A 21,649-nucleotide genomic window follows, 5' to 3' on the forward strand; every position below is an offset into this window, starting at 1 on the left:
CGCATGGCGTCTTGCTGCGATATGGCTTCTTGGAATAGTGTTGCTACTGCGAGGGCAGAACTGCCCATATCTGCCCGTGATCGGGGCTCTCAGCGCGCAGCACATTAGTCTGCGTTGTGCGTGGGGACGCCGGGACAAGCACCAACGAGTACCTCGGTCAGCACGGTCCAGAGCTCCTTGTTCTGCGCCAGAGCGGTGAGGTCCGTGAGGTCGGCGCGGGTGGTGAGGCGCTTCTTGAATGACGCGACGGTGCACTTTTGTGCGAATGAACGGAATGAATTTAGTACGATGTTGTCGGTCGAATGGTTGGTTGGAGATGGATTTTCGGAAAGAACTATACACGCGCATGGCCATCGCCAACGATTTATCCATTGACGCGGCGACTTGGTAGCAACGATTCCACTTTGATTCACGCTAAAAGGTATCACTCCGAGACGCATTTACCGCTTGTCGGGGCAGTCGACGCACTTGTTTGCAAACGGTCGTCGCGGGTGCAAGCAGCGCTGCTTCACGGGCGATTCGACGCAGGCACGTGCGCAATGCACCAGCGACCATCGGAAAACATGAGCTCGAGCGCTGCGTTGATGGGCGTGCGCTGGCGTGCGTCCGTCTTCTCAACGAGGACAAACTCGCCCGTCGACGCCAGTTGGCACTCGATCAAGGTCGCGCTTCGCCAGCTCGTGACGCGCGCGCTGCTTCGTTCGTCATGCATGGGCGCCTCCTCGAGCTGGGGCAGCTTATGGCCTTTGGCCTGCGCGAGCTCGAACGGTGTTTTCCCGAGCGCGTTGGGCGATGACGTGGCACCGGCAGCGAGCAGCGCGTCGACGATCGCAGCGTGGCCTGCTTCTGCTGCCTTGCTCAGCGCCGTCGAGCCGTACCGCGTTCGGACGTCGACGTCGACGCCAGCACCAAGCAGGAGGTGGCAGACGTCCACGTGGCCCGACGCACTCGCGCACATGAGCGGCGTCGATCCAAACATATTGGCTTGGTTCAGCACCGTCGCGCGCGGTGCAGTGCTGCGTGGCGTATCAAGTACGTTGAGAAGGTCGCGGCAGAGCTCGAGGTGGCCTCCACGGGCGGCCAGCGTCAGCGCCGTTGAGCCGTACGCGTCCGTGACACGCAGGTCGATGGCCGAGGTGGCGCGGAGATAGTCCCGTGCATCGTCGTCGTCGTTGCGGCCTGGCGCTTGCTTGATGAGCGCGATGAGGCCGTCGGCACGCGTGACGGCGCACGTCGACGACCACCGCCGCTGGACCACGCTCGCCACTCGCCGGCGCCACATGACGATCACAAGATTGAAATCCTCGCGCGGTTATCCGGATGATCCGCTTAACTTCAAGTTTCACCAACTTGGACGACCCGACAGCAGTAAAGCTTGTCGAGGCGCAGCCTCCATGCACTCTCTACCACTTATGCCTTCGCTTCATGGCACCAAGCGTGGTGGTCCACCCGCTAACACCAATCATTCGCTTGGTTGGTTCGTGCATACCGTAGGCTTTCACTGTGTTGGGAGATGATCGGGCGAACTGATAGTAAGCTGATAGCCACGAACCAGATTTCCGCATGCCAAGAAGCGTCTCTTCGTTGTCTTGTATGGCATCTGCCGTCCCCGCTGAGCAGCTCCTATTAAACAAGGACGACAGCGTCACAAGGCGTTCTTAAGTACTTATCATCCAAGGACAGGACACTGCTCCACTGATCATGTCCGTGCCCCGTCAGCGTACAGGTTCAACGTACCGATCACTCGAATTGCTTCGAATTTCGGTGTTGGATTTTGTTGCAGTTTGCTTTTCTTGAGCTTGAGCGCCGATGCGGGTGTTGGCGCTGAGCTCGCTAATCGTCTCGGCCTTGGGAGGCCATGCGCGCCGGCCGAGTGCACGAGGCCTCTGGTCGGCCTTTGCCGACGGCCTCGCGGACGCCACGTACATTGATTTGACGCACACGCTGACGCCGACGACGCCGGTTTGGAGCGGCGACGTCTACCCGCAAGCGTTTTGCAGGCGACGAACAAGTCGTCGGGCGCTCCGTTCGCGTGGGCGACCGACGGGTTCGCTGCCAACGCGTACGAGCTCCATACCGACAACATTGGCACGCAATTGGACCCGCCCGCGCACTGGGACCCAGCGTACCCGGCGATCGACGAGCTCCCGCCGACGTTCGCCGTGCGCCCGCTCGTCGTGCTCGACATCGTTGACAAGGTCAAGGCCGATGCTGGCTACCAGCTCCAAGTCGACGACATTTTGAGCTGGGAAAAGCAGTTCAAGACCAAGATTCCGAAAGGCGCGGTCGTCTTTATCCGCTCCGACTGGTCCAAGCAGTGGGATACTGTCCCGCCGACCGAGCTCGCGGCGCAGTTTCCGTTTCCCGGGCAGTCGTTGGCGTCGGTGCAGTTCCTCCATCTCAACCGGTCGATTCTCTTTCATGGGCATGAGCCACTGGACGCCGACACGACCCCGACGCTCGAGACCGAGGGCTGGCTGCTCACAAACGGCTACACGCAGGCCGAGGGGCTCACCAATCTGCACCTCGTCGCGCCGGCCGGCTGCCTCGTGAGCATCTCGTACCCGAAGCTCCGCGGCGGCCTCGGTGGGTTTGCTCGGTTCATCGCCATCTGCCCGGCGTCGTGGCCGCACGGGCGTCGCATTGCATCGACACCCGAAGCACCCATGCTCAAAGAAACGGCGCCGCTCGTCTACTATCCTGGCCACGGCTACCTCCGGGCGCCGCCCTCGTCGTCGACCGGCAACGCCACGACGACGACGACGACGACGACGACGGACAAAGCTGCGTCGTGCCACGACCTCCGCCTCTGGAAGACGTTTACAAAAGCGTTTGCCCGTGCCAAGCACATTGACTTGACGCACACCATGTCGCCAGAGACGCCCGTGTGGTCGGGGTTTCGGACGCCGCCGGCGCAGTTTCGGCGCGCCAAAAACACAACGTCCGGCGCGCCCTACACGTGGGCAACCGACGGGTTCGCCGGCATGGACTACCGCTTCGAGACCGACCAGTTTGGCACGCAATTGGACCCGCCTGCGCACTGGCACCCCGACTACGCGGCGATCGACGAGCTCCCGCCGACGTTCGCCGTGCGCCCGCTCGTCGTGCTCGACATCGTCGACAAGGTCAAGGCCGATGCGGGCTATCAGCTCCAAGTCGACGACATTTTGAGCTGGGAAAAGCAGTTCAAGACCAAGATTCCGAAAGGCGCGGTCGTCTTTATCCGCTCCGACTGGTCCAAGCAGTGGGATACTGTCCCGCCGACCGAGCTCGCGGCGCAGTTTCCGTTTCCCGGGCAGTCGTTGGCGTCGGTGCAGTTCCTCCATCTGAACCGGTCGATTCTCTTCCACGGACACGAGCCGCTCGACACGGACACGAGCCCGACGCTCGAGTCGGAGGCGTGGCTTCTCCAGAACGGCTACACCCAAGCCGAAGGCGTCGCGGACCTTGACGGAGTGCCCGAAATTGGCTGCCTCGTTCAAATGGGCTTCCCCAAGCTTCGCGGTGGCCTCGGTGGCTACGCCCGCTACATTGCCATCTGCCCGCCGTCGACGCCCATGGGTGTCGCCATCAACGCGGATGCTGAGACCCCGTTGCCCAAGCAAGCCAAGCTCTTGAGCTACGTCGAGGGCCAGGGGTACCTCCGCGTCTAGTCCGCTACGGCAACGTGGTGCTAAGCTCTTATTGCATCGCAGTTTGTTGTCTCGATGGTGTCGGGTGGCAGCAACTTGTCGCCGAGATGAGAGCAACGACCAAGACGATGGAAGGTACAAGGGTTGAGTGGAGGACATGTGAAGTTAGTTGAGCTTGGCCTTGCTAAAGTCCATTTCGGGGTGGGCGGCCATGAATTTTTTCAAAATCTCTTGCTTGCTCAGCTCGTCGCTGGTCGGCAGCCCCATTTGCTTTTGGCGCTGGTCAAACTACGCAACGAGCATGAGCCTGGGACGATCGAGGTGGAGGAAGCGTACCATCATCTTCTCGACGGTCTGGCGCGTATCGCCGTCCAAGTCGCTCAGCTTCGAGTTCTCTGGCTGCACCTTCTTCGTGTTGATCTCCGGGTCGCCTTGGATCACGTTCTTCCACCACTCCATCTGGTTTTCCTTTTGGAGGTAGATGCAGATGCGGTTCCCGTCCTCGAGCGTCCAGAACGAGTCTTCGACCTTGATGCGCTTGTGGAGCTCGCCGTCGACGAGGAGCGGCTGGCCTTTGAGGCCGACCTTGAGCGTCTTGGCGCGGATGTCGGCAAACACCTGGCGCGACGTCGTGCCGTTGGGCACCGCGATCGACACGTGCGCTTCCTGCAACGTCTGCGTCCAGACGTAGTGCTCCGTCTTGCCGCCGTTGCCTTCCAGCGGCGGAGACGCGTCATCGTCATCGTCGTCGTTGCCGTTGCTGGCAGGGTTGTTCGTAGGCGCAGGCGTGGCCATCGGCTTGGCTTCCAGCACGGGCGCCGGCGGCTCGTCCACGATCTCTTCGAAGCGCGACTCCATCTCGGCCGCCTTGCGCGCCGCGTCCTCTGCGTCCTTCTTCTTCTTGGCGTCGAGGCGCTTCTTCTTTTCCTTTTCTTCTTGCTGCTTGCGGTCATAGCGCTCGCGCTCGGCCAGCGCGGCTTCGCGCCGCAGGACGTTCAGCACCATTTGCTCGACCTTGTCTTGGGACGCGCCAGCGTAGAAGTCTGTCTTCCGGCGCAGGAACGAGAAGACGCTCGTGAGCATCGGCTCGATGCCCTGCTGCTGCTGCGCCATCTGCAGAAGGAGCCCGTCGAAGCGTTCGTCGGCCATGGTCGCAGTCTCGCCGCAAGATGGAAAATGCGAAAGATTTGCGTTGACGGGCTAAGTTCGACATTCCAGAAAACGTTGGGTTCGGCATGTGCCACAAATAAATCCATCGATCGACAACACCAACAGACGCATCGATAGACACACCCCTGCTACAAGAAGTCTGCAACCAACTAACTACCTGCTGGAGCGCAGACGTGAAAGTAAACGACCACCGATCCTTCCGCGTGTGGCAACGTGCAAGGTGCTGGCAACTTGGAAGCATCCCACCCTCTGCGAGGGGCTTCGATTGCACGGACGACGGTCCGTGTTCAAGCATGGCTGCGTAGTCGATTCTACGAACTGTAGTAGATATGCACTGCCGTAATTGGTATGGGCGCCGTCGGAGTACAACTTGTAGACTGGGTCCAGCAATCAGAGACTGGGACCTGTATCACAGCTCATGGACTCGAATCATTACTATCTCAAACTTCCATGGTACCACTACGTCTAGAGCATCAAGGTAACGTGTCGCGACGTCTCTCGAGTAGGCAGTCGACCCTCGCTCGCTCCTCCATTTCGTACGACGCTTCTTGACACGCATCGGCTAGGATGCGGCATGGCAATGCCGAATTTAGAAGCGCCCGGTCAAGATCGCACTCTATGAAGTGCGTGTTGTTTTATAGAAAGCTCTTGTTTATTAATACAAACACTCATATATATAAAAACCTGAATATTTAAATTAGGTACGGCGAATGGATGAAATATAGTAAAAACACCTTGATGTTTATATACATGGTTCGTAATTCAAAAGAGGTCCGTTCAAGTGCGACCGCCTGGCGGGTGCAAGCGAATGGAGCATAATCAATTGGCCTTGAAGGATGCAACGGTTCCTGCAGCTTAGCGCCGACGAAGCCACCAAGGCGCTGCGCCCGACGCTCGTCAAGGGCCGCTGGGTCAAGCCCATGCTGTCGCTCCGCCAGCAGGCCAACGTGAAGAAGGTCGCGGTCCAGAAGGGCACGATGGGCACGTGGACGGCCGGCGAGGGCGGCTGGCTCGCGGCGTGGGACCTGCCCAAGCAGCACAACGTCATGCGCACGCCCAAGGGCCATGCCAACGAGCGCCGCGAGGTCGACCGCGTCAAGAAGATCCAGACGGCGATGGCCGGCATGGACAAGAAGATTGAAGAACACAGAGCCGCGCTCCTCAAGGCCAAGCCCATCAAGGGCCTCGAAAAGTGGCTCAACGAGACGCAGAGCTACTAAGCGCAAGCCGTTCGAGGACAATATTAGACACAAGAAGAATACACTAGATCGTCATTCGATGTCGGTGAAGTCGACGACCTCGCCATCCAGCTCCATCGTCGTCGGTTGATGCTGGAAGGTATGGATCACGTGCTCCATCTCGGCGATGAGCCGGAGTGGGTTGTCCTTCCCGAGGTCGAGCACGTCCTTCATGACCATTGGAAAGGCAGCGTCCGCACAAGCCTTGGTCTGCCACTCGGAGAGGAGCTTGACCACCATGGAGACGTACAGCTAGCGCATGCGATGAGCGATCGCGGCCTCGGAACGCCATACCTGGTTCATGCCGGCAGCCACGTCCTTGAATCGGTTGCAGGCCGGGATGAGCGCGCCTGAGCGCAGCGCGAGCATCGTATGCAGCGTCATGTTGATGAGGACGCACATCATGGGAAAATGGTGCTCCTCGTGCTTGGACGCATAATGGAACTTGGCGAGGATGTAATCCACAGAGTCTGTCAAGGAAGATACATGTTCATCGACGGTCGGATGCAAACATCGTCGACGATGAAAAAGGATATCTCTTGGTGGTTCTCGATGAGGTACAGCACCTGGAGCAGCGCGAGCATGCCGGCGCCGCGAAGGTCCGTGGCCGGGTCGTTGCCTTGGAACCCCAGCACTTCCCAGTGCGACCCCGTGAGCGGGCACTCGTTGCGGCAGTGGGTGATCTACATGTATCTATCTATCCAAGTATCCAGGAGCGTTCCACGACGCACCTTTTGGTATACGGTCTGCAGCATGCGGTAGTGCTCTGGGATCGCGCTGTTGAAGCTGCACATGGCGATGCAAAAAAGCAGTTCGCGCTGATTGCTGGCCATCGGGAACGCCAACGTCGGGCCGCGAAAGCAAGCAAAGCAGCCCCGGCGCCCCGAGTCGTCGGCGACCACGATCGCTTCGCGGTACCCCAAGCAGTAGGAGGCCGACCCAAAGTGTTCCAGGGCTTCATTCCACTTGATGATGCGGAACGCCGTCTCTCGCGGCGCCTCCTGGAACGTCTGGAGATGCTCCCACTCGGCTTCCTGAGCCATCTCTTCTTGGCGATGCTGCGCCATCGCTCGGCGCTCGCGCTCGTCTTCTTCGTCCATCGCGTCTTCGTCTTCCTCGAGGAGCTCGTGGCTTGGCGTAGGAGCCATTGTCGTCGCCATTCCCTGCGCTACTTCCTGGTCGCCCAAACCCCGCTTGTACATGCCGTGCATCTACGCGACACCATATCTTGATACATTGATACAACGACGACCACAGCACCTCGGCGAGCACGGTGGGACCGGTCGACAGCGGCGCGTCGTGACCAATGCTATTGGCAGTGACGACGGGCGCGTCAGACCGTGCGTTCGCACTGCGCTCGGCGCGGGTCGCGGCTTGCATTTGCTCCAAGAGCGCTCGCTCCGAGGCTTGGTCGCGGGCCTGCAACGCGGCGCGTGTCTTCTCAACGTCGAGTACTTGGGAAGGTTGGAGCTCAACAACTTCGAAGTCATCGACGCCGCTGTCGTCGCGTGTCGACTTGGCCGAGTACAGCGGGATGTCGGGCTCGTCGAATCCGTCACCGATTGAGTATCCGGCGGTCGCCGAGGCTGTCGGTCGCTGGACCTTTTCGTACGCGATGCCAAAGACATCCGCCGACGCACTCTTCTCCGGCTCGTCAAACGCAGAAAACGCCATTGTCTCGGGTGCCACCGCCGTCTCTGGAACCATCGCTGTCTCGGCTACCGCCGTGGCCATTGCGTTGGCCAGCGGGTTGGTCGGTGCAGCCTTGGTGATGGTTTGCGCGATCTCGACGTTGACCTCGAGCTCGTCGTCGTCGTCGACCGGTGCGGCGCGAAGGTTGAGTGGCTCAGGCACTGGCGTACTCTCCGCCTACATACCATTTTACACTGTAATTGGAATGGAGCTTCGCGCGTACATCGTCGTCCTCCGAGTCGGACTCGCTGTCGTGGCCGGGGTTGAGGACTCCTTCGAATTGTGTCTGCCCGCTCAAAAGGCGCTCGGTCACGGGACGCGGCGCAGTGACGGGCGCCGGCGGTGGCACGACTGCATCGTTGTCGTCATCGTCGTCCATCGCGACCGGCGCCACCATGGTTTCCACCACGTCGACAGTGCCACGTTCATTGGGGACGTTTTGAGTCTCGTCGTTGCCTTGGACGGGCAGGTCTGTCGCAGGATCGTCCTCGATGCCGACCGCGATTGCCTCAGCCTCGACATAAGAGTGGGTGGCTCCAAGCACGTCTTCCACCGATGGCGGCACGACCTCACTGCTCTCACATCATCAACGGCTTCGTCAGGACTGTCAGGACACTCGGCAACGTTCTCGGCGCTTTCTTCGGCAGGCGGCATCGTCGACGTCTCGTGTCCGTCGTGACCATCCTCGCTGTTCTCAACGTGAGAGATGTCGTTGTCTGCAGCATCCGGCACCACTATTTCGGTGGCAGGCACGTCGTCCAGAGACTCGACGCTAGCGTCGCCTCTCCCCGTGCCTACGTCGTCCGGCCCCTCGCCGTCGTGCGCTTCGTCGACGTCGGTTGCAGCAGCGTCGTCGAGCGTTGGAAGCCCCACATCGTCGTCTTCGTCGGTGGTCTTGAGCTCCGCCACGGGTGTCGCATCGGTGGCTTCGTCGAGGGTTTCAATAGCGTCGCTATCGTCGGCGTCATCGAGAGGTGACGGCGCATCCGTTGCCATTTGCAGCGAGGGTGCATCGGTTGTCGCCTCTTCGCTTACGGAGGTCACGTCGTCAGCTGTCGCGCCGAAGGGTTGAACGGCGTGAGCTGTCTCAATCGACGATGCGTCGTCCGCTGTCTCAATGGTTGACGCATCTTCCGTCACCACATCGTGACGCGGCGTGTCGTCTGCCTCGCCGTCACTGGGTAGTGCTTCGTCAGCGACGTCGGTGGCGAGAGTCGTGTCTTCTTCTTGCAGCGGTGCATTGATCTCGGTCTCTTCCGCAGTGCTCGGCTCGGCGCTGGCCACATCGCTGGCTTCCAGCGCGCCCGCATCGCTGTCACCGTCGTGCGATGCATCGTCGTTTCCAGTATCTTCTCCGTCCAGACGGGTGACTTGAGCTAGTGCGTCTTCGGTACGCTCTATAGCGACTCGTCATTATCGATCGGACTCGAGGCCTTCCGAGACCTGTACCTTCGGCGCGTTTGGTCGCTTCGTTCATCTCGGTGTCTTGGAGAGGCTCTACAGCCAGCATGTATCACAACGACTGAATTCGCATCGACCATGTACCTTCCGCCGCCTCGCTCTCTGCACTCGCCTCGGCGTCGGCGGCTACGGCGTCCATCAACGACTCGTCCGCGTCGTCGGCCTCGTGCGCCGCCAATTCGTGAGCGACCGTGTCAAAGTACGTTCCATCGTCGCTGCCCAAGTCTATGCAAAGACGGATGCTACGCGACGATGCAAGTGGACATGCGTACGGCGAATCGTGGGCTCGGCCTCGACCTCAATGTCCGCTGGCGACTCGACGATGCTCGGGTCTACGCCAGCGCCATTGCTCCATCAGGCCCATCGCCTTCATGAGCTCATCCATACCTGCATCAAAGAACTCGTCGGCGTCGTCGGAAGTCGCGGTTTCGGCCGGGCGGACGCTGTCGTCGTCGCCGGCCGCCTCGTGCTTGGGGCTCACCGCCTTCTTCCCGCGCTTCGCCTTGCGCGACTTGGACTTGGTCATCGACCGACTCTCTACGCCTCCATGAGCCCATCGTCGTCGTCGTCGCATGGCCTCGTACGCGTCTCCATGCTCCACTCGGCAACGAACGGATTGGGAGTTTTGTTTTATAGGCGGTGAAACCAGAACTCACACCATTTTCGGATCTACCGCAAATAGTAAACAATCCACTTTCAACAAACCAACGCCAAGACGCCAACGCTCGCCGTGCACCGCTACCATAATCCAGTCTTGGGATCTCCACGCTATATATACCTATGCATACACACTGCGACCCCGACTGGTATTTCCATCGTACTTCTTGGCCACGCATGACGCATCACTTTCGTTTGTCCCAATGTCCCGGTTCCGAAACACTATTTGCGTGTACCATGAAACGGCTTTCGTATCCGGTGGATCGTCCGGATGCCAGAGCCACATTGCCGATCGATCGATGGAGAGCTCGCTCGTGCTCCTCGCGCTGCTCCTGCTGCTCGTCCTCATCTCGCTCGCGCTCGACGCGACCCAATGCACGCTCCTCTCCAAGAGCGGTATGGCGCTGCTCATCGGCGTCCTCTGCGGCCTCGCGATCTCGACGGACCCGGCCTTGTACGAGCGGCTCGACTTCCAGTACACCATCTTCTTTGACGTGCTGCTGCCGCCCATCATTTACGAGGCGGGCTTCTCGGTGCAGCGCCTCGCCTTCTTCCAGAACGTCGGCGCGATCCTTCTGACAGCGATCGCCGGCACGCTCATCTCGGCTGGCGTCACGGGCCTCGGGCTCTATCTCGTCGGCCAAGCCGGCGCCGGGCCTCAGATCGAGTGGGTCGAGGCCTGCCTCTTTGGCGCGCTCATTTCCGCGGTCGACCCCGTCGCGACGCTCGCGTGCTTTAGCAAGCTGCACGTGCCATCGCTCCTCTTCAACATTGTCTTTGGCGAAAGCGTCTTGAACGACGCGGTCGCGATCTCGCTCTACCAGTCGCTGCTCGCGTACGAGTCGTCCCGCTCGGTATCGCTCGGCGTGCTTCTGGAAGTGCTTCTCAAGACGTTCACGATCTTGCTCGGGTCCATTGGCATCTCGGTCGCGCTGCTCCTCGGTGGCGCATACGGCTTTGCCCGCCTGCGCCATCTCCGCAACTACCCGGTCTACGAGGTGCTGGTGTGTTTTCTACTGGCCTTTCTGACCTACTTTGCCGCCGACGCGTGCCAATTGAGCGGGATCGTCGCGCTCTTCTTCGCCGGCATGCTCACGGCCCACTACATGTACCCGGTCATGTCGCCGCCAGGGCAAACCTTCTTTCACCATGCGCTCGAAGCTGTGGCCTTTGTCGCAGAGAGCCTCGTGTACGTCTTTATGGGCGTCTCGGCCAGTCTCTGCTTTGTCCAAGTCGCCGACGCGAATCGCATCCACTACACGGACTTTGACTGGCGCTTCGTGGCGTGGACCAGTGTCATGCTCCTCTTAGGGCGCGCGCTCAACACGTTTCCGCTCCTGCGCTGGGTGAACGCCTACCGCGTCCCAGCAGTGCAAGTGACGCCGCCGATGCTGTTCGTCATTTGGTTTACAGGCCTCCGCGGCGCCGTCTCGTTCGCACTCGTGACAACGTGGTCGTACACGGATGCGAATGGCACGTCGCACCGCAAGCTCATGATGACCACGACGCTCTTTGTGGTCATGTTTACGACGTGGCTCGTTGGCGGCATGACGGGGCCGCTTCTCCGAGCGCTCGACCTCTCCCAGCGCATGACACCACTTGCTAGCCCAGGTGACCGACTCGCAGTGATGCCAGACGGCCACCACGAGACAGAGAAACCGGTGCGCCACCGGTCCGTGAGCCAAGAAAGCCTGCGTACCGACGAGGAGCGTCCGGCCTCGGTAGTCGGTAGACGACCAGAGTCGTCTCCACGCACGCTTTGCTCAATGGATCGAGTGCTGGCACGTGTTTGATCAAACGCATCTGATGCCTGTGTTCAGCGCGATCCCGGCGCCGATGCGCGTGTCGGTGCTTCGTCGGCAGGACGAGACGCGTAGCGCGGCAGCCGCGATGGACGTGCATCTTGAAGCGACCGAGCCGACGACCATGCTCACGCGCGCCGACGGCTCATGCAGTTAACTGCGATCATGTTTCAAGCAGCTGCCGACGATATCCTCAAAATGTTGTCAAAATGGATGGCGTTGGTACAGTCACGAGCAAGAATTGTACATGAATCATCGTCGAGAGAGACATGATCCATGCACTACGACGACGAGTAATTGCTTGCATGATTATGAACGATTTGGAGAGATTAGAACGAAGGAATCCAACGACAAGCAGCGACGCCTTGGACGTGAGAACGGGCGACCAAGTGTAACTAGGGTTCGGGCGGGGTAGGGTCCTATAATTAGGACCCCGAGGCCACAACCGACCGGGCGCAGGCATATAATGCACACGCCCGCCGTCTTTTACGTCCGGCCGCTTCTGTGGGACGAGCTCAAGCGGACGGCCAACCCGGCTGAGATCAACGAGCTCCGGCATGTCCTTGGCACGCGCTACATTGACGAGAACGAGGTCGCCTCTCGACACCGTCCACATCCGCTGAGAGAGCCAATTAGGGACTCAACAATGAACTGCAAGCCTTTGTTCAGATCTTAGGGGACTACCAGCGCCAGAACGACAGCATTCGTGTACGCTTCTATATGTGCTGGCAGACGACCAACTCGTGGATCGTAGGAGGCGATCGTGAGTCGACCGGCGCTGCCCGAGCCACCAGGCCGCGCATTGCTCCTCGACCAGCTCAAGCTTCTCGCGAGCAACCTCACCGAGAAAAACAGGCCGCTGCCGCTGCGCTCGGAGCGCGACAAGGCGCTGTTTGGCTACATCTTGCACGCCCAAGACGGCGACGACCAGCAGCAGAATGATGCATCGATGTCCGCATCGTCGTCGGGGCTCCTCACACCGCGCATGAAAGACTACCACGTCTCCGTGTACCCACCGAGCGACCAAGGCGTCTTGATACGCCCGGGCACGGCCGATCGGAAGCGGCCAGCGACCGCGCAGTCGCGGCCACCGTCGCGCAGCGGCCTCCTCTCGCGCGGCTCGACGGCGTCGATCGCATCGGCCCCCGCGGTCCTCGAAGACCTGGTGCGTCCTCGCAGCGCGATAGAATACGCGTTTTTAAGAGACGCTTAGGGCTGCGTCGACATTCGGCAAATCGACGCAGTCAAGGACAAGCTACGCGAGGCCCTTCTCGAAGAAAAATCCCAGCTCCTCGACGACATCGACTTTATCCAGGTGGATAGATTGATAGATAGATATCCACCTCATGGCCACTAGGGGTGCCTGGACATGGAGCAAGATTTGATCGAAGAAGACACGCGCAAGGCACCGGCGCCGCTGCCGTCCATGAAGGATCTCAATGACTTTCGAAGAGCGCTCGAAGAGGCGTGGATAGACCAGGTAAACAATGACGGCGTCATGGGAGATTCAAACCTACAATGGTTCCTATAGGACGAGCAAGCGCAGCTTCAAGACCGCATGGCCAAGGCAGACGAAACGATCGAGCGCCGAAGGCTCGGGCTCGACGAATGCAAGCCCAAGCCACCGCCGAGCGACGCGCCGCGCGGGGCGCGGCCCTCACCAGGCGCACCCAAGAAGAAGTCGTCGAGTTTCAAGGTGCACCGGGTGCGCGAGCTCGTCCAGAACGTCCGCGACGAGCCGTTCTTGAGTTAGAGAGAGCTTGGTGTACACTCAAAGACTATTTAGTTGCCATATGTCCTTTTTCAGCTCTTGCGTCCTACTGTATCGTCGCCTTGCTGCAGCCCTCACCGGAGCCATCGCCGGAGCAGCCGCGGACCACGTGATGCCACTGCACCGCGCGGCCAAGACAACGCTCATGTCCGTGCCATGCCGAGAGAGCGTGCAATACAAAAGAGAGTGGATTTCCGTTATACGACCAGCGCTGCCTACCAGCCCTTGTCCAAGTCTTCGGCGGGCACGACGAGGAGGAGACTTTGCCAATTGTTTTGCTTCCACGTCAACTGGAACGTGACCATCCACGCCACAAAGACGCACGTGACGACGACAAAGCCAACGGCCGACCGGCGCACCCCTACGGAGTACGCTATGAGCCATAGTCAGCCTATCGAGAGCGTACACAGCGTCGTCGTCGGGTCGACTGTCGCGTCCAGAAGCTGGCGGCGGTAGAAGAAGGCGTTGACCGCCCAGAGCCACGGCAGAAAGGCGAGGCCGCCGAAGAACATCTTGCGCGCAATGGCGCTGTCCTCCTCCTTGGCGAGGTTGCGCGTAAAGTTGCCGCGGTTGTTGCCCGCGTCCTCGGGCGGCCGCGCCTCCTCGAGCACCGGGACGCTGTTCCGTGCCATGGCCGCGAGAGATTCAGTTGTGCCAAATTCGAAGACTTGGCCGATTGTCTTGCTGTTTGTATACCGTGAGATTGCCGTCTGGTGTTCGATCGTGCAAGATATGGCATGCGCCACGTTTAACGAGCTCTAATTGTGGCAAAAGGGTCGACTGCCACCTTGTGGTCTGCCTTGTGGTAATACACTTGGATCTTGGATCGCAAGGGACCGGGTGCTCGGTTTTGTCAAGGTAAGGAAGAAGTAAATACCTAATTCTTTCCTTGATATTTCTACCTAGGGCATGGATATTGTTTCTCTGGAGACTACCAACACGCGGGGGGCGACAAAGCAAGTCGACTACCGTAGTAGGTTGTCCCGGATGGATCTCTCCGTGCGCAGCTCACTCCCGACGACCAAGTGCGGTGCCAACTCCCATGTATTCAGGCGTAGCAGGTACGTCTTTGAGTTGATTTTTGGTATTGCAACGCGAACCCGTTGGATTGATTGATTGACTTGGTTTCGGTACAATTCATGTCAATAAATTGTGAAAACGACGACACTCTTGCCTCCTTTTGTCGCTTAGAAAGACTACGAACCATTTCCTCCCTTGTCCCTTACCACTGGAACGCGCCATGGCTTGTGTGAAACCTCGCAACGAGGGTTGTACGCCGATGTCTACGACTGTGATTGGACAAAACGTTGTCGAATAAAAAGGATTTCGACCAATCCATTTTGCGAGTCCAGCACGACCTGAAGCATGCAGCAGCGCACGCTCCGTCGCGCGATTCGCCTCTCGGGCACGGGTCTGCACTTGGGCGAGATGGTACTTGATGCACAGCGACCTGCCTGGACGCTCGCTGTACCTACGTAGGCGAAGATTGTATTGCACCCGGCGCCAGCGCACACGGGCATCCGGTTTCAAGACGCCGTCGCGCCGACCAAGGCCGTGGCCGCGACGTACAAGCACGTCCAGCGCGACACGCTTGGCTTTTGCACGCGGCTGCACGATGCTTCGTCTGGCTACGCGATCGCTACGGTCGAGCATGTGCTGGCCGCGCTGAGCGCCGCGCGCATTCACAACTGCATTGTCGAGACGTCCGGGCCCGAGCTGCCGGTCTTTGACGGTAGCAGCCAGCCGATCCTCGCGGCGATTGCCGCCGTCGGGCCCGAAGAGCAGGCGGCATTGCAGCCCTTCATCGAGGTGCTGCGCCCCGTCTCGGTGGTGCACAAGGACAAGGCAGCGCACCTCGTGCCCCGGCCTCTCGCGTCTGCGCCCGAGCTCGTCGTCTCGGTCGAGGTGGACTTTCGACACAAGGGATTGCCGCGGAATTGGCTGAGTGTGCCACTTGACGAGTTTGATGCGATCGCGAGCGCCCGCACCTTTACGTTTCGCGACGACATTGCGCAGCTGCAGAAGATGGACTTGGCGCGCGGTGGCAGCTTGGACAATGCCGTCGTCTTTGATGAGGGCACACCGCTCAACCCCGACGGCTTGCGGTACCTCCTCCTTGCAATATCGATATGGCGTACGACGACGATCTGTACACTTTAGACACCCCATCGAGTGGGTCCAGCACAAGGCGCTCGACTGCTTTGGCGACTTGGCGCTGGCAGGCATGCCGCTGCATGGCCACTACACTGGCATTTGCCCTGGCCATGCACTCACGCACGAGTTGCTACTGGCGCTCTTCGCCTCCAGCGACAACTACCGCGTCGTCGTTCATAAGGACAATTAAGCACACCAACCGGTCGTGTCAAATGGATCGCAACAGGCTACTCTGCAACCTTGGCCGCACGCTTGACACGGACGCGCTTGATTTCGCGCACAAGGCCAAAGCCAAAGGGTAGGACGAGTGGCAGCAGCAGCGGCAGGTAGACGGCGTACAAATGCTCTTCGGGAAAGTAGAGTTGTGCGACCTAGCACCGCCGTGTATCATCGATGCAGTACTCCTGTGGGGTGGGTCTGTACCATGGTCGAGTCGTAGTACGTGCCTTCAATGGCCTCGACGGCCGCGCGCAGCGCCAAGAGCTGCGCCGCACAGTCGGCGGCGCTCCAGACGCCGTCTTGGTTGTGCAAGGCAGCGGCGGTGGCGTGGATCGCACGCAGTGTCGTATCGACTTGGGTCTGGATGCGCGGTAGCACGGTCATTTGCGGCATGGCGTCGACGAGCTTGGCCGTCGACGTGATCGCCGACAAGCTCGTGTGCCAGTGCCTACGTACTTGAGCGATTCTTCTTCGTGTTTTCATCCATGGTGCCTACTTTGCGAGCCAGACGCGGACGAGGATGTCGAGCTCCCAGTTGGCCAAGCCCATGCCGCCGTCGCCGACGGAACGCAAGCCGAGCGCAGCGCGCAGCTGTGCGACAGCCACTTGCATCATGCGGTGCACCTCGTCGACCGGCGCCGCGACCGGGTTGAGGATCGTGACGCCGCCGTAGCCTGGGATCGTAAACGACCGTTTCGCAGTCAATGACGTGGCAGTCGGGCGGATCACGAGCGAGGCATGGTCGGCCGACGGCAAGGCCGCCTACGCCGCATAGCGTCGACGTTGTCATTTAATGACTGCATCATAGCGTACCATAAAGTGGAACGGCTGCTCGCGGTCGTGGAGGATCGAGACCGTTGCAAAGTCGTTGGCACTCTTAAACTACAGAAAAAAGACATGGAGAGGTCCCGAGATGCGTCGCACGTACTTGCTGGAGGTCGCTCGCCGTGACGAAATGTGTCTGCGTCGCTTTATCATAACCATAGTCCTATGGCGTGCATGAGTCGTTATTGTTTCGAGGCGACGAGTCAAACCAACCGGGGCCAGCCGGGCGTAGTGCAGCGCTTGGGACTCGAGGGTGAACGACGCGAGGGCCGAGAGTTTCGCGACGAGTGGCTCAACGTACGCCATGGCAACGTCGCTTACGTGGGCGGCCCACGACGCGCTCTCCCAGCTAGGCACTTCGTTCAAGAGCGAGAAGCTCCAGCGGTACTTCAACGCGACGCGGATCGAGGGCTCGCGATAGGATCGAAACACGCGATGCAAGAGCTCGCTCTGGGCCGACAGCGAAAGCTCGCACGCGTCGGTCCAGCCGTGGCGATAGCTGCCCATCGTGATCGGCGCGCTACTGTCGGTGCCGCGACAGAGGACAAAGACCACAATCTCGCCGCCAAGGTTGGCGGCTTGCACAGCGGACAAGAGCTGGCGATCCAGGTCGTCACTAACAACTGCTGGCAGTGCATCGACGCGCAGCTGTGCGTTGGGCACTGTAGCAAACGCCCGGCTCGTCCAGAGCGTGACGCGTTCGGCGTCGCGCAGCTTGGCCTGCAGCGCGGCTTCGAGCGAGGCGACGTCGAGCGCAGCGATGGCCTCGAGCGGCAGCGCCGCACGCGGGACGCGCGTCAAGTGGTACGCGATGGGCGCGATCACGACGAGAAGCGGGAGGAGCATGCTCACAAGCAGGATAAGCCGCGTTCCTGCCATCGTCGCCTAAATGTGTGCGTTTGGATTGCACGTGGCGGTCTCTCAGAACGCATACATGGATCAAGAACCTGTGAAACCACATAGTTTGTTTTCAAGCAATACAAAGCGTTTGATAGCAATACATAACGCTGGATAACGCGTAGAAAGGCGGCATCGGTTTCGTGGGTGGTTGGGTGGTTTTGGCGCCACGCGTGGGGACGCTTTGCATCGTTGGTTGCTTGCAAAGCGAAACGGAGCATATTCTTGGCGTCCTTGCCGCCTATATTTGACCTCCAAATGATGTGGGAGTTTCGGGCGCCAAGTGCCGAGAGAGGCGACCCTCATATCCCAATTTGCCCCGAGCAAATATGAAAGTGTTTCCGTACGGCCCCACGCTCTCGCTCGTACTGCCGCTCTTGCTCTTGAAAGCGCAGCGCTCCGAGGCCCAAGCGGCGGGCGGCGTCGTCGGTGGCACGGCGGCCGACGGCGGCGTCCTCTCGCTCGCGTGCCCGGACGGCGAAATCCTCGGCAACGTCTTGTTTGCGTCCTACGGCCTCCCCACCGGCAGCTTCCCAAAGTTTGCGCGCGGGTCGTGCAACGCCGACTTGTCCAATGCGGTCGTCAAGGCGCAGTGCATCGGGGCCCAGTCCTGCGAGCTCACAGCCGACGCGAGGTACTGTTTCGTGATGTAGACGCGTCGCTCTAACGTGCCGTTTAGTGTGTTTGGTGACCCGTGCGTGGACCAAGCCAAGCACCTCAGTGTCGCCGTGCAATGCGTGAACGAAAACGTCATTGGCGGCAGCGCTGGCGAAGACTCGCTCTTGCGTCTCCGGTGCCCGGTCGACCGTGTCATTGGCGACGTGACCTTTGCCTCGTTCGGGACGCCGCAAGGTCACTTCCTCAACTACACGGTCGGCTCGTGCGACCAGCCGACGTCGGCGGCCACGGTCGCCGATCTCTGCGCCGGCCAAGAGGCGTGTGATATCATGGCGTCCACCACGTACGATGCAAAGCTGATTGCTTAGCCATTCACTTGGTTGTAGGGTCTTTGGCGATCCGTGCCCTGGCGAGTCCAAGTACCTCGGCGTCCAAGTCAACTGCGTCGACCCTGACGCCGCCCAAGGCACGGCGCAAGACGGGTCGTCGCTCGCCCTCGCGTGTCCTGGGGCGCCAGCATGGCTTCGATCGACTTTGCTTCGTACGGCACGCCCAAGAACTACGTCGAAGGCACGTGCAGCGCCGCCACGTCATCGGGCGTTGTCGCCGCCGCGTGTGTTGGACGACCGGTCTGCAACGTCGCCGTGAACCCAAGGTGAATAGCTCACGTGGCGCGACGTACTCAGGGATTGTCTAGTGTGTTTGGCGACCCGTGCCCGGGCACGGTCAAGACGCTGAGCGCCCGCGCCATGTGCACGCCCCACTTGACACCCGGCTTTATCCAGAGCATGGGACCGCAGGGCGGGTCCACGGTCGTCACATGTCCTCGTGGCGAGATCATTTCCGACATTCCGTTCGCCTCGTACGGCACGCCGTCAGGCTTGGCGGCGCCGAGCCAGTGCCACGCGGCCTCGAGTGAGTCGATTGTCAAGGCCAGGTGCATCGGGAAGCGGACATGCACGGTGGACGCAACGAACGGGTACGATTTGCATTGTCTATATCTCGCACCTCACACACCGTGTAGCATCTTTGGCGACCCGTGCCCCGGCTTCACCAAGAGCTTGTTCATTGCCGCGCAGTGCTCGAGTGCCAACTTGGTCGGCGGCTCGGTGCCCGACGGTTCGACGCTCACGATTGCGTGCCCGCTGACCCAACGGCTCGTATCGATCCCGTACGCTTCGTACGGAACACCGACCGGTACCTACCCCAACTTTGTGACGACGTGGTGCAACGCAACCGACACGGCGACGGTCGTCACGACGGCTTGCGTCGGTCGCAACGCGTGCTCGGTCAAGGCCGACAGCAAGTAGTGACCTCTTCTCCACGCTGTAGAAACCTAACGTGCGCGTAGCGAGTTCGGCGATCCGTGCCCGGGCGTCACCAAGCAGCTCTCGGTCGTCGCCAAGTGCGTTGACAATAACCTCATTGGTGGCTCGGTGGCGGACGGCGGGTCAGCGGCCATCCAGTGCCCGGCGGGGCAGTACATTGGTTCGATCCCGTTCGCGGCGTATGGGACACCGTACGGGACTTTTCCCGACTACTCGGCGCACGCAGCGTGCAACGCCGACGGCGCCGCTGCCAAGATTGCTTCGCAGTGCGTTGGCCGAAACAGCTGCGCCGTGTCCGTCTCCACCCAGTGCGCACATCGTTGACTGCATCCAACGGTCGAGCTCACGCGATTGTAGAACGTTTGGGGATCCGTGCGAGGGTGAGGCCAAGACCCTCGACTGGACCGCCAAGTGCGCACCCAACAACGTCATTGGCACGATCGTCAACGACGGCGGCAGCGCAACGCTGCAGTGCCCGCTAGGGCACTACATGTCGGCCATCAACTTTGCCTCGTACGGAACGCCGGGTGGCAACTTCCCCGATTACGCCATCGACACGACGTGCCACGCCGCGAGTAGCACATCGATCGCGACGTCGGCGTGCGTCGGCAAGAGCACGTGCACGCTACTCGCAAGCACTGGGTCGTTCTCGGACCCGTGTCCGACTGTCGCCAAGAGCCTCGCGGTGTCGGCCGACTGCATCTCCAATCTCGTGATTGGCGGCACCGCGGCACAAAACACGATGATGAACCTCGCGTGCCCCAAGGGAGCGACCGTCCGCTCGATCGACTTTGCGTCCTACGGCACGCCAACCGGGAAGCTCGGTGCGTTCGCTCTTAGCGCGTGCCATGACCCCAACTCGGTCCGGATCGTGCAGCAGGCGTGCTTGGGCAAGACGGGCTGCTCCATCAGTGCGAGCAACAGTGTCTTTGTCAACAACTGCCGCCGCACGCAAATGTACTTGGCCGTGCAGGCCACGTGTGCGACGCCGACGCCAGCGACGACTGCGTTGCGTACGCCAACGCCCAGTTAAGCCAACGTCCAGTTAAGCCAACGTCGTACACGACGTGCGTAATTCAATGTGTATTTTCTGCATCCGACAGCTATCTTTTATTGTGCGTGGCGCGTTGCAGCACGTCGTCTGCACTCGTAGATCGCTTGTGGTGGTCGTTGCACCGCCACCACTGGTAGCTAGCGCCGTGTGAGACTTGCATGTATCGTGCTAGTAGAAACGATCGGTTATCAAGAGTACCCCGGGTCGAACCGATTGCCTACCGCCACAACGTTTGAGGAACGGTCTTTTGCAATGGGATTGTCGGTCCTGGGAGTCACGACGCCCGGCATGGGATGCCATATCTTTACACAGGATAGTACTCTTTGTCCGAAGGAAGAGGAGTTTCACAACGACACCCTCAAACAATTGCGTCAGACCTTTCTGCCGTCGACACCGAGATCGCATCAGTCAAGAAGCTCACGAGACTGGTATCCCGTTTGGCTTCCCATCGCTTGCATAGCCACACTCACGGAATGTGTCTTGTGTGTGTGCCCTACCGACCGTCGACGGCGTGACCCTAGCACCACTGCACGGCCGTGCAACGGACTGAGACATGAAGCACAAGCTGATGGGTTGCAACGGCCCTCCGGTGCTTACCAGTCGCGTCTAATTCGAGGCGCAAAACTCCCCTTGCAGCCTTTCCGCCCGAGACGGTGCCGGCGCCGGGAGTTTCACCCGTGGCAGTTGATTGATGCGGGAGTTTCGGCCTTTCTGCGGCGTCGCGGCTGGAGCTCATACCCCAATTTGCCTCGTGCAAATATGAAAGTCTTCCCTTACGGTCGCCAGCTCTCGCTCACGCTGCCTTTGCTGCTCCTCAAGGCGCAGCGGGGCCGCGCGCAAGCGCTGGGCGGCATCATCGGTGGCTTGGCCAGCGAAGGCGACTCGCTCTCGTTCGTGTGCCCGACCGGCGAAGTGATCGGCGAAGTCTTGTTTGCGTCCTACGGTACGCCGACGGGGAAGTCTTCCCCAACTACGCCGTCGGCTGGTGTGATGCTGCGCCGTCCGTGGACGTCGTCCACTCGTCTTGCCTCGGCAACAACGCGTGTGAAGTGCCCGCTGACAGCACGTACGAACGATCCTAGCATGTGCTGAGGGTCTTACTCTTTTTGTGTGTAGCGTTTTTGGTGATCC

The 21,649-nt window shown here is 60.3% G+C and overlaps 12 protein-coding genes across 12 annotated transcripts; 7 read left to right on the plus strand and 5 right to left on the minus strand.

The window, feature by feature from the left end:
- Positions 1–377: 377 nt before the first annotated feature.
- SPRG_05721 (hypothetical protein) lies at positions 378–1,294 on the minus strand. Its single transcript, XM_012345005.1, has one exon. The coding sequence runs from the start codon at positions 1,280–1,282 to the stop codon at positions 509–511; it is 774 nt and encodes a 257-aa protein (XP_012200395.1). The 5' UTR covers positions 1,283–1,294; the 3' UTR covers positions 378–508.
- Positions 1,295–1,809: 515 nt separating this feature from the next.
- Positions 1,810–3,692, plus strand: SPRG_05722 (hypothetical protein; the record flags this gene model as incomplete). The annotated part of the gene is made up of 2 exons (XM_012345006.1): positions 1,810–1,977; positions 2,001–3,692. The coding sequence occupies 2 exons, from the start codon at positions 1,810–1,812 to the stop codon at positions 3,651–3,653; spliced, it is 1,821 nt and encodes a 606-aa protein (XP_012200396.1). The 3' UTR covers positions 3,654–3,692.
- On the minus strand, positions 3,591–4,812 carry SPRG_05723 (hypothetical protein). Its single transcript, XM_012345007.1, has 2 exons — positions 3,969–4,812; positions 3,591–3,920 (listed from the first exon to the last, which is right to left on the minus strand). Exons 1-2 carry the CDS (start codon positions 4,779–4,781, stop codon positions 3,798–3,800), a joined length of 936 nt encoding a protein of 311 aa, XP_012200397.1. The 5' UTR covers positions 4,782–4,812; the 3' UTR covers positions 3,591–3,797.
- An 807-nt stretch (positions 4,813–5,619) lies between these two features.
- Positions 5,620–6,113, plus strand: SPRG_05724 (hypothetical protein). The gene has a single exon (XM_012345008.1). It carries the CDS (start codon positions 5,639–5,641, stop codon positions 6,020–6,022), a length of 384 nt encoding a protein of 127 aa, XP_012200398.1. The 5' UTR covers positions 5,620–5,638; the 3' UTR covers positions 6,023–6,113.
- On the minus strand, positions 6,074–9,719 carry SPRG_05725 (hypothetical protein; the record flags this gene model as incomplete). Its single annotated transcript, XM_012345009.1, has 11 exons — positions 6,074–6,292; positions 6,335–6,484; positions 6,553–6,723; positions 6,772–7,251; positions 7,301–7,909; positions 7,956–8,240; positions 8,531–9,129; positions 9,182–9,229; positions 9,278–9,418; positions 9,466–9,525; positions 9,581–9,719. The coding sequence occupies 11 exons, from the start codon at positions 9,717–9,719 to the stop codon at positions 6,074–6,076; spliced, it is 2,901 nt and encodes a 966-aa protein (XP_012200399.1).
- Positions 9,720–10,149: 430 nt separating this feature from the next.
- Positions 10,150–11,823, plus strand: SPRG_05726 (sodium/hydrogen exchanger 3; the record flags this gene model as incomplete). Its single annotated transcript, XM_012345010.1, has 2 exons — positions 10,150–11,571; positions 11,627–11,823. 2 exons carry the CDS (start codon positions 10,150–10,152, stop codon positions 11,807–11,809), a joined length of 1,605 nt encoding a protein of 534 aa, XP_012200400.1. The 3' UTR covers positions 11,810–11,823.
- Positions 11,824–12,118: 295 nt separating this feature from the next.
- On the plus strand, positions 12,119–13,444 carry SPRG_05727 (hypothetical protein; the record flags this gene model as incomplete). The annotated part of the gene is made up of 6 exons (XM_012345011.1): positions 12,119–12,244; positions 12,289–12,360; positions 12,407–12,817; positions 12,866–12,967; positions 13,010–13,132; positions 13,184–13,444. 6 exons carry the CDS (start codon positions 12,119–12,121, stop codon positions 13,403–13,405), a joined length of 1,056 nt encoding a protein of 351 aa, XP_012200401.1. The 3' UTR covers positions 13,406–13,444.
- A 153-nt stretch (positions 13,445–13,597) lies between these two features.
- SPRG_05728 (hypothetical protein) lies at positions 13,598–14,116 on the minus strand. The gene is made up of 2 exons (XM_012345012.1): positions 13,830–14,116; positions 13,598–13,784 (listed from the first exon to the last, which is right to left on the minus strand). Exons 1-2 carry the CDS (start codon positions 14,053–14,055, stop codon positions 13,639–13,641), a joined length of 372 nt encoding a protein of 123 aa, XP_012200402.1. The 5' UTR covers positions 14,056–14,116; the 3' UTR covers positions 13,598–13,638.
- A 672-nt stretch (positions 14,117–14,788) lies between these two features.
- SPRG_05729 (UDP-3-O-[3-hydroxymyristoyl] N-acetylglucosamine deacetylase) lies at positions 14,789–15,805 on the plus strand (the record flags this gene model as incomplete). Its single annotated transcript, XM_012345013.1, has 3 exons — positions 14,789–14,854; positions 14,903–15,528; positions 15,584–15,805. The coding sequence occupies 3 exons, from the start codon at positions 14,789–14,791 to the stop codon at positions 15,765–15,767; spliced, it is 876 nt and encodes a 291-aa protein (XP_012200403.1). The 3' UTR covers positions 15,768–15,805.
- On the minus strand, positions 15,779–17,500 carry SPRG_05730 (hypothetical protein; the record flags this gene model as incomplete). The annotated part of the gene is made up of 6 exons (XM_012345014.1): positions 15,779–15,948; positions 16,001–16,244; positions 16,293–16,558; positions 16,610–16,678; positions 16,725–16,784; positions 16,835–17,500. 6 exons carry the CDS (start codon positions 17,498–17,500, stop codon positions 15,805–15,807), a joined length of 1,449 nt encoding a protein of 482 aa, XP_012200404.1. The 3' UTR covers positions 15,779–15,804.
- Positions 17,501–17,825: 325 nt separating this feature from the next.
- Positions 17,826–20,549, plus strand: SPRG_05731 (hypothetical protein). Its single transcript, XM_012345015.1, has 7 exons — positions 17,826–18,152; positions 18,198–18,479; positions 18,523–18,791; positions 18,834–19,115; positions 19,161–19,442; positions 19,488–19,772; positions 19,822–20,549. Exons 3-7 carry the CDS (start codon positions 18,655–18,657, stop codon positions 20,495–20,497), a joined length of 1,662 nt encoding a protein of 553 aa, XP_012200405.1. The 5' UTR covers positions 17,826–18,152; positions 18,198–18,479; positions 18,523–18,654; the 3' UTR covers positions 20,498–20,549.
- Positions 20,550–21,221: 672 nt separating this feature from the next.
- On the plus strand, positions 21,222–21,600 carry SPRG_05732 (hypothetical protein; the record flags this gene model as incomplete). The annotated part of the gene is made up of 2 exons (XM_012345016.1): positions 21,222–21,461; positions 21,569–21,600. Exons 1-2 carry the CDS (start codon positions 21,278–21,280, stop codon positions 21,598–21,600), a joined length of 216 nt encoding a protein of 71 aa, XP_012200406.1. The 5' UTR covers positions 21,222–21,277.
- Positions 21,601–21,649: the final 49 nt, after the last annotated feature.

The sequence above is a fragment of the Saprolegnia parasitica genome, assembly GCF_000151545.1.
Source record: "Saprolegnia parasitica CBS 223.65 unplaced genomic scaffold supercont2.21, whole genome shotgun sequence".
In the NCBI taxonomy this organism is placed as follows: domain Eukaryota; phylum Oomycota; class Saprolegniomycetes; order Saprolegniales; family Saprolegniaceae; genus Saprolegnia; species Saprolegnia parasitica.

Bases quoted from the DNA above. Each gene is read 5' to 3' on its own strand.
- SPRG_05721 (XM_012345005.1), bottom strand. From the start codon at position 1,282: ATGTGGCGCCGGCGAGTGGCGAGCGTGGTCCAGCGGCGGTGGTCGTCG.
- SPRG_05723 (XM_012345007.1), bottom strand. From the start codon at position 4,781: ATGGCCGACGAACGCTTCGACGGGCTCCTTCTGCAGATGGCGCAGCAG. The intron at 3,921-3,968 runs GTACGCTTCCTC...CTCGTTGCGTAG, and splicing joins AGACCGTCGAGAAGATGATG to TTTGACCAGCGCCAAAAGCA.
- SPRG_05724 (XM_012345008.1), top strand. From the start codon at position 5,639: ATGCAACGGTTCCTGCAGCTTAGCGCCGACGAAGCCACCAAGGCGCTG.
- SPRG_05728 (XM_012345012.1), bottom strand. From the start codon at position 14,055: ATGGCACGGAACAGCGTCCCGGTGCTCGAGGAGGCGCGGCCGCCCGAG. The intron at 13,785-13,829 runs GTACGCTCTCGA...CGTACTCCGTAG, and splicing joins CGACCCGACGACGACGCTGT to GGGTGCGCCGGTCGGCCGTT.
- SPRG_05731 (XM_012345015.1), top strand. From the start codon at position 18,655: ATGGCTTCGATCGACTTTGCTTCGTACGGCACGCCCAAGAACTACGTC. The intron at 19,116-19,160 runs GTACGATTTGCA...CACACCGTGTAG, and splicing joins ACGGTGGACGCAACGAACGG to CATCTTTGGCGACCCGTGCC. The intron at 19,773-19,821 runs GTGCGCACATCG...ACGCGATTGTAG, and splicing joins GCCGTGTCCGTCTCCACCCA to AACGTTTGGGGATCCGTGCG.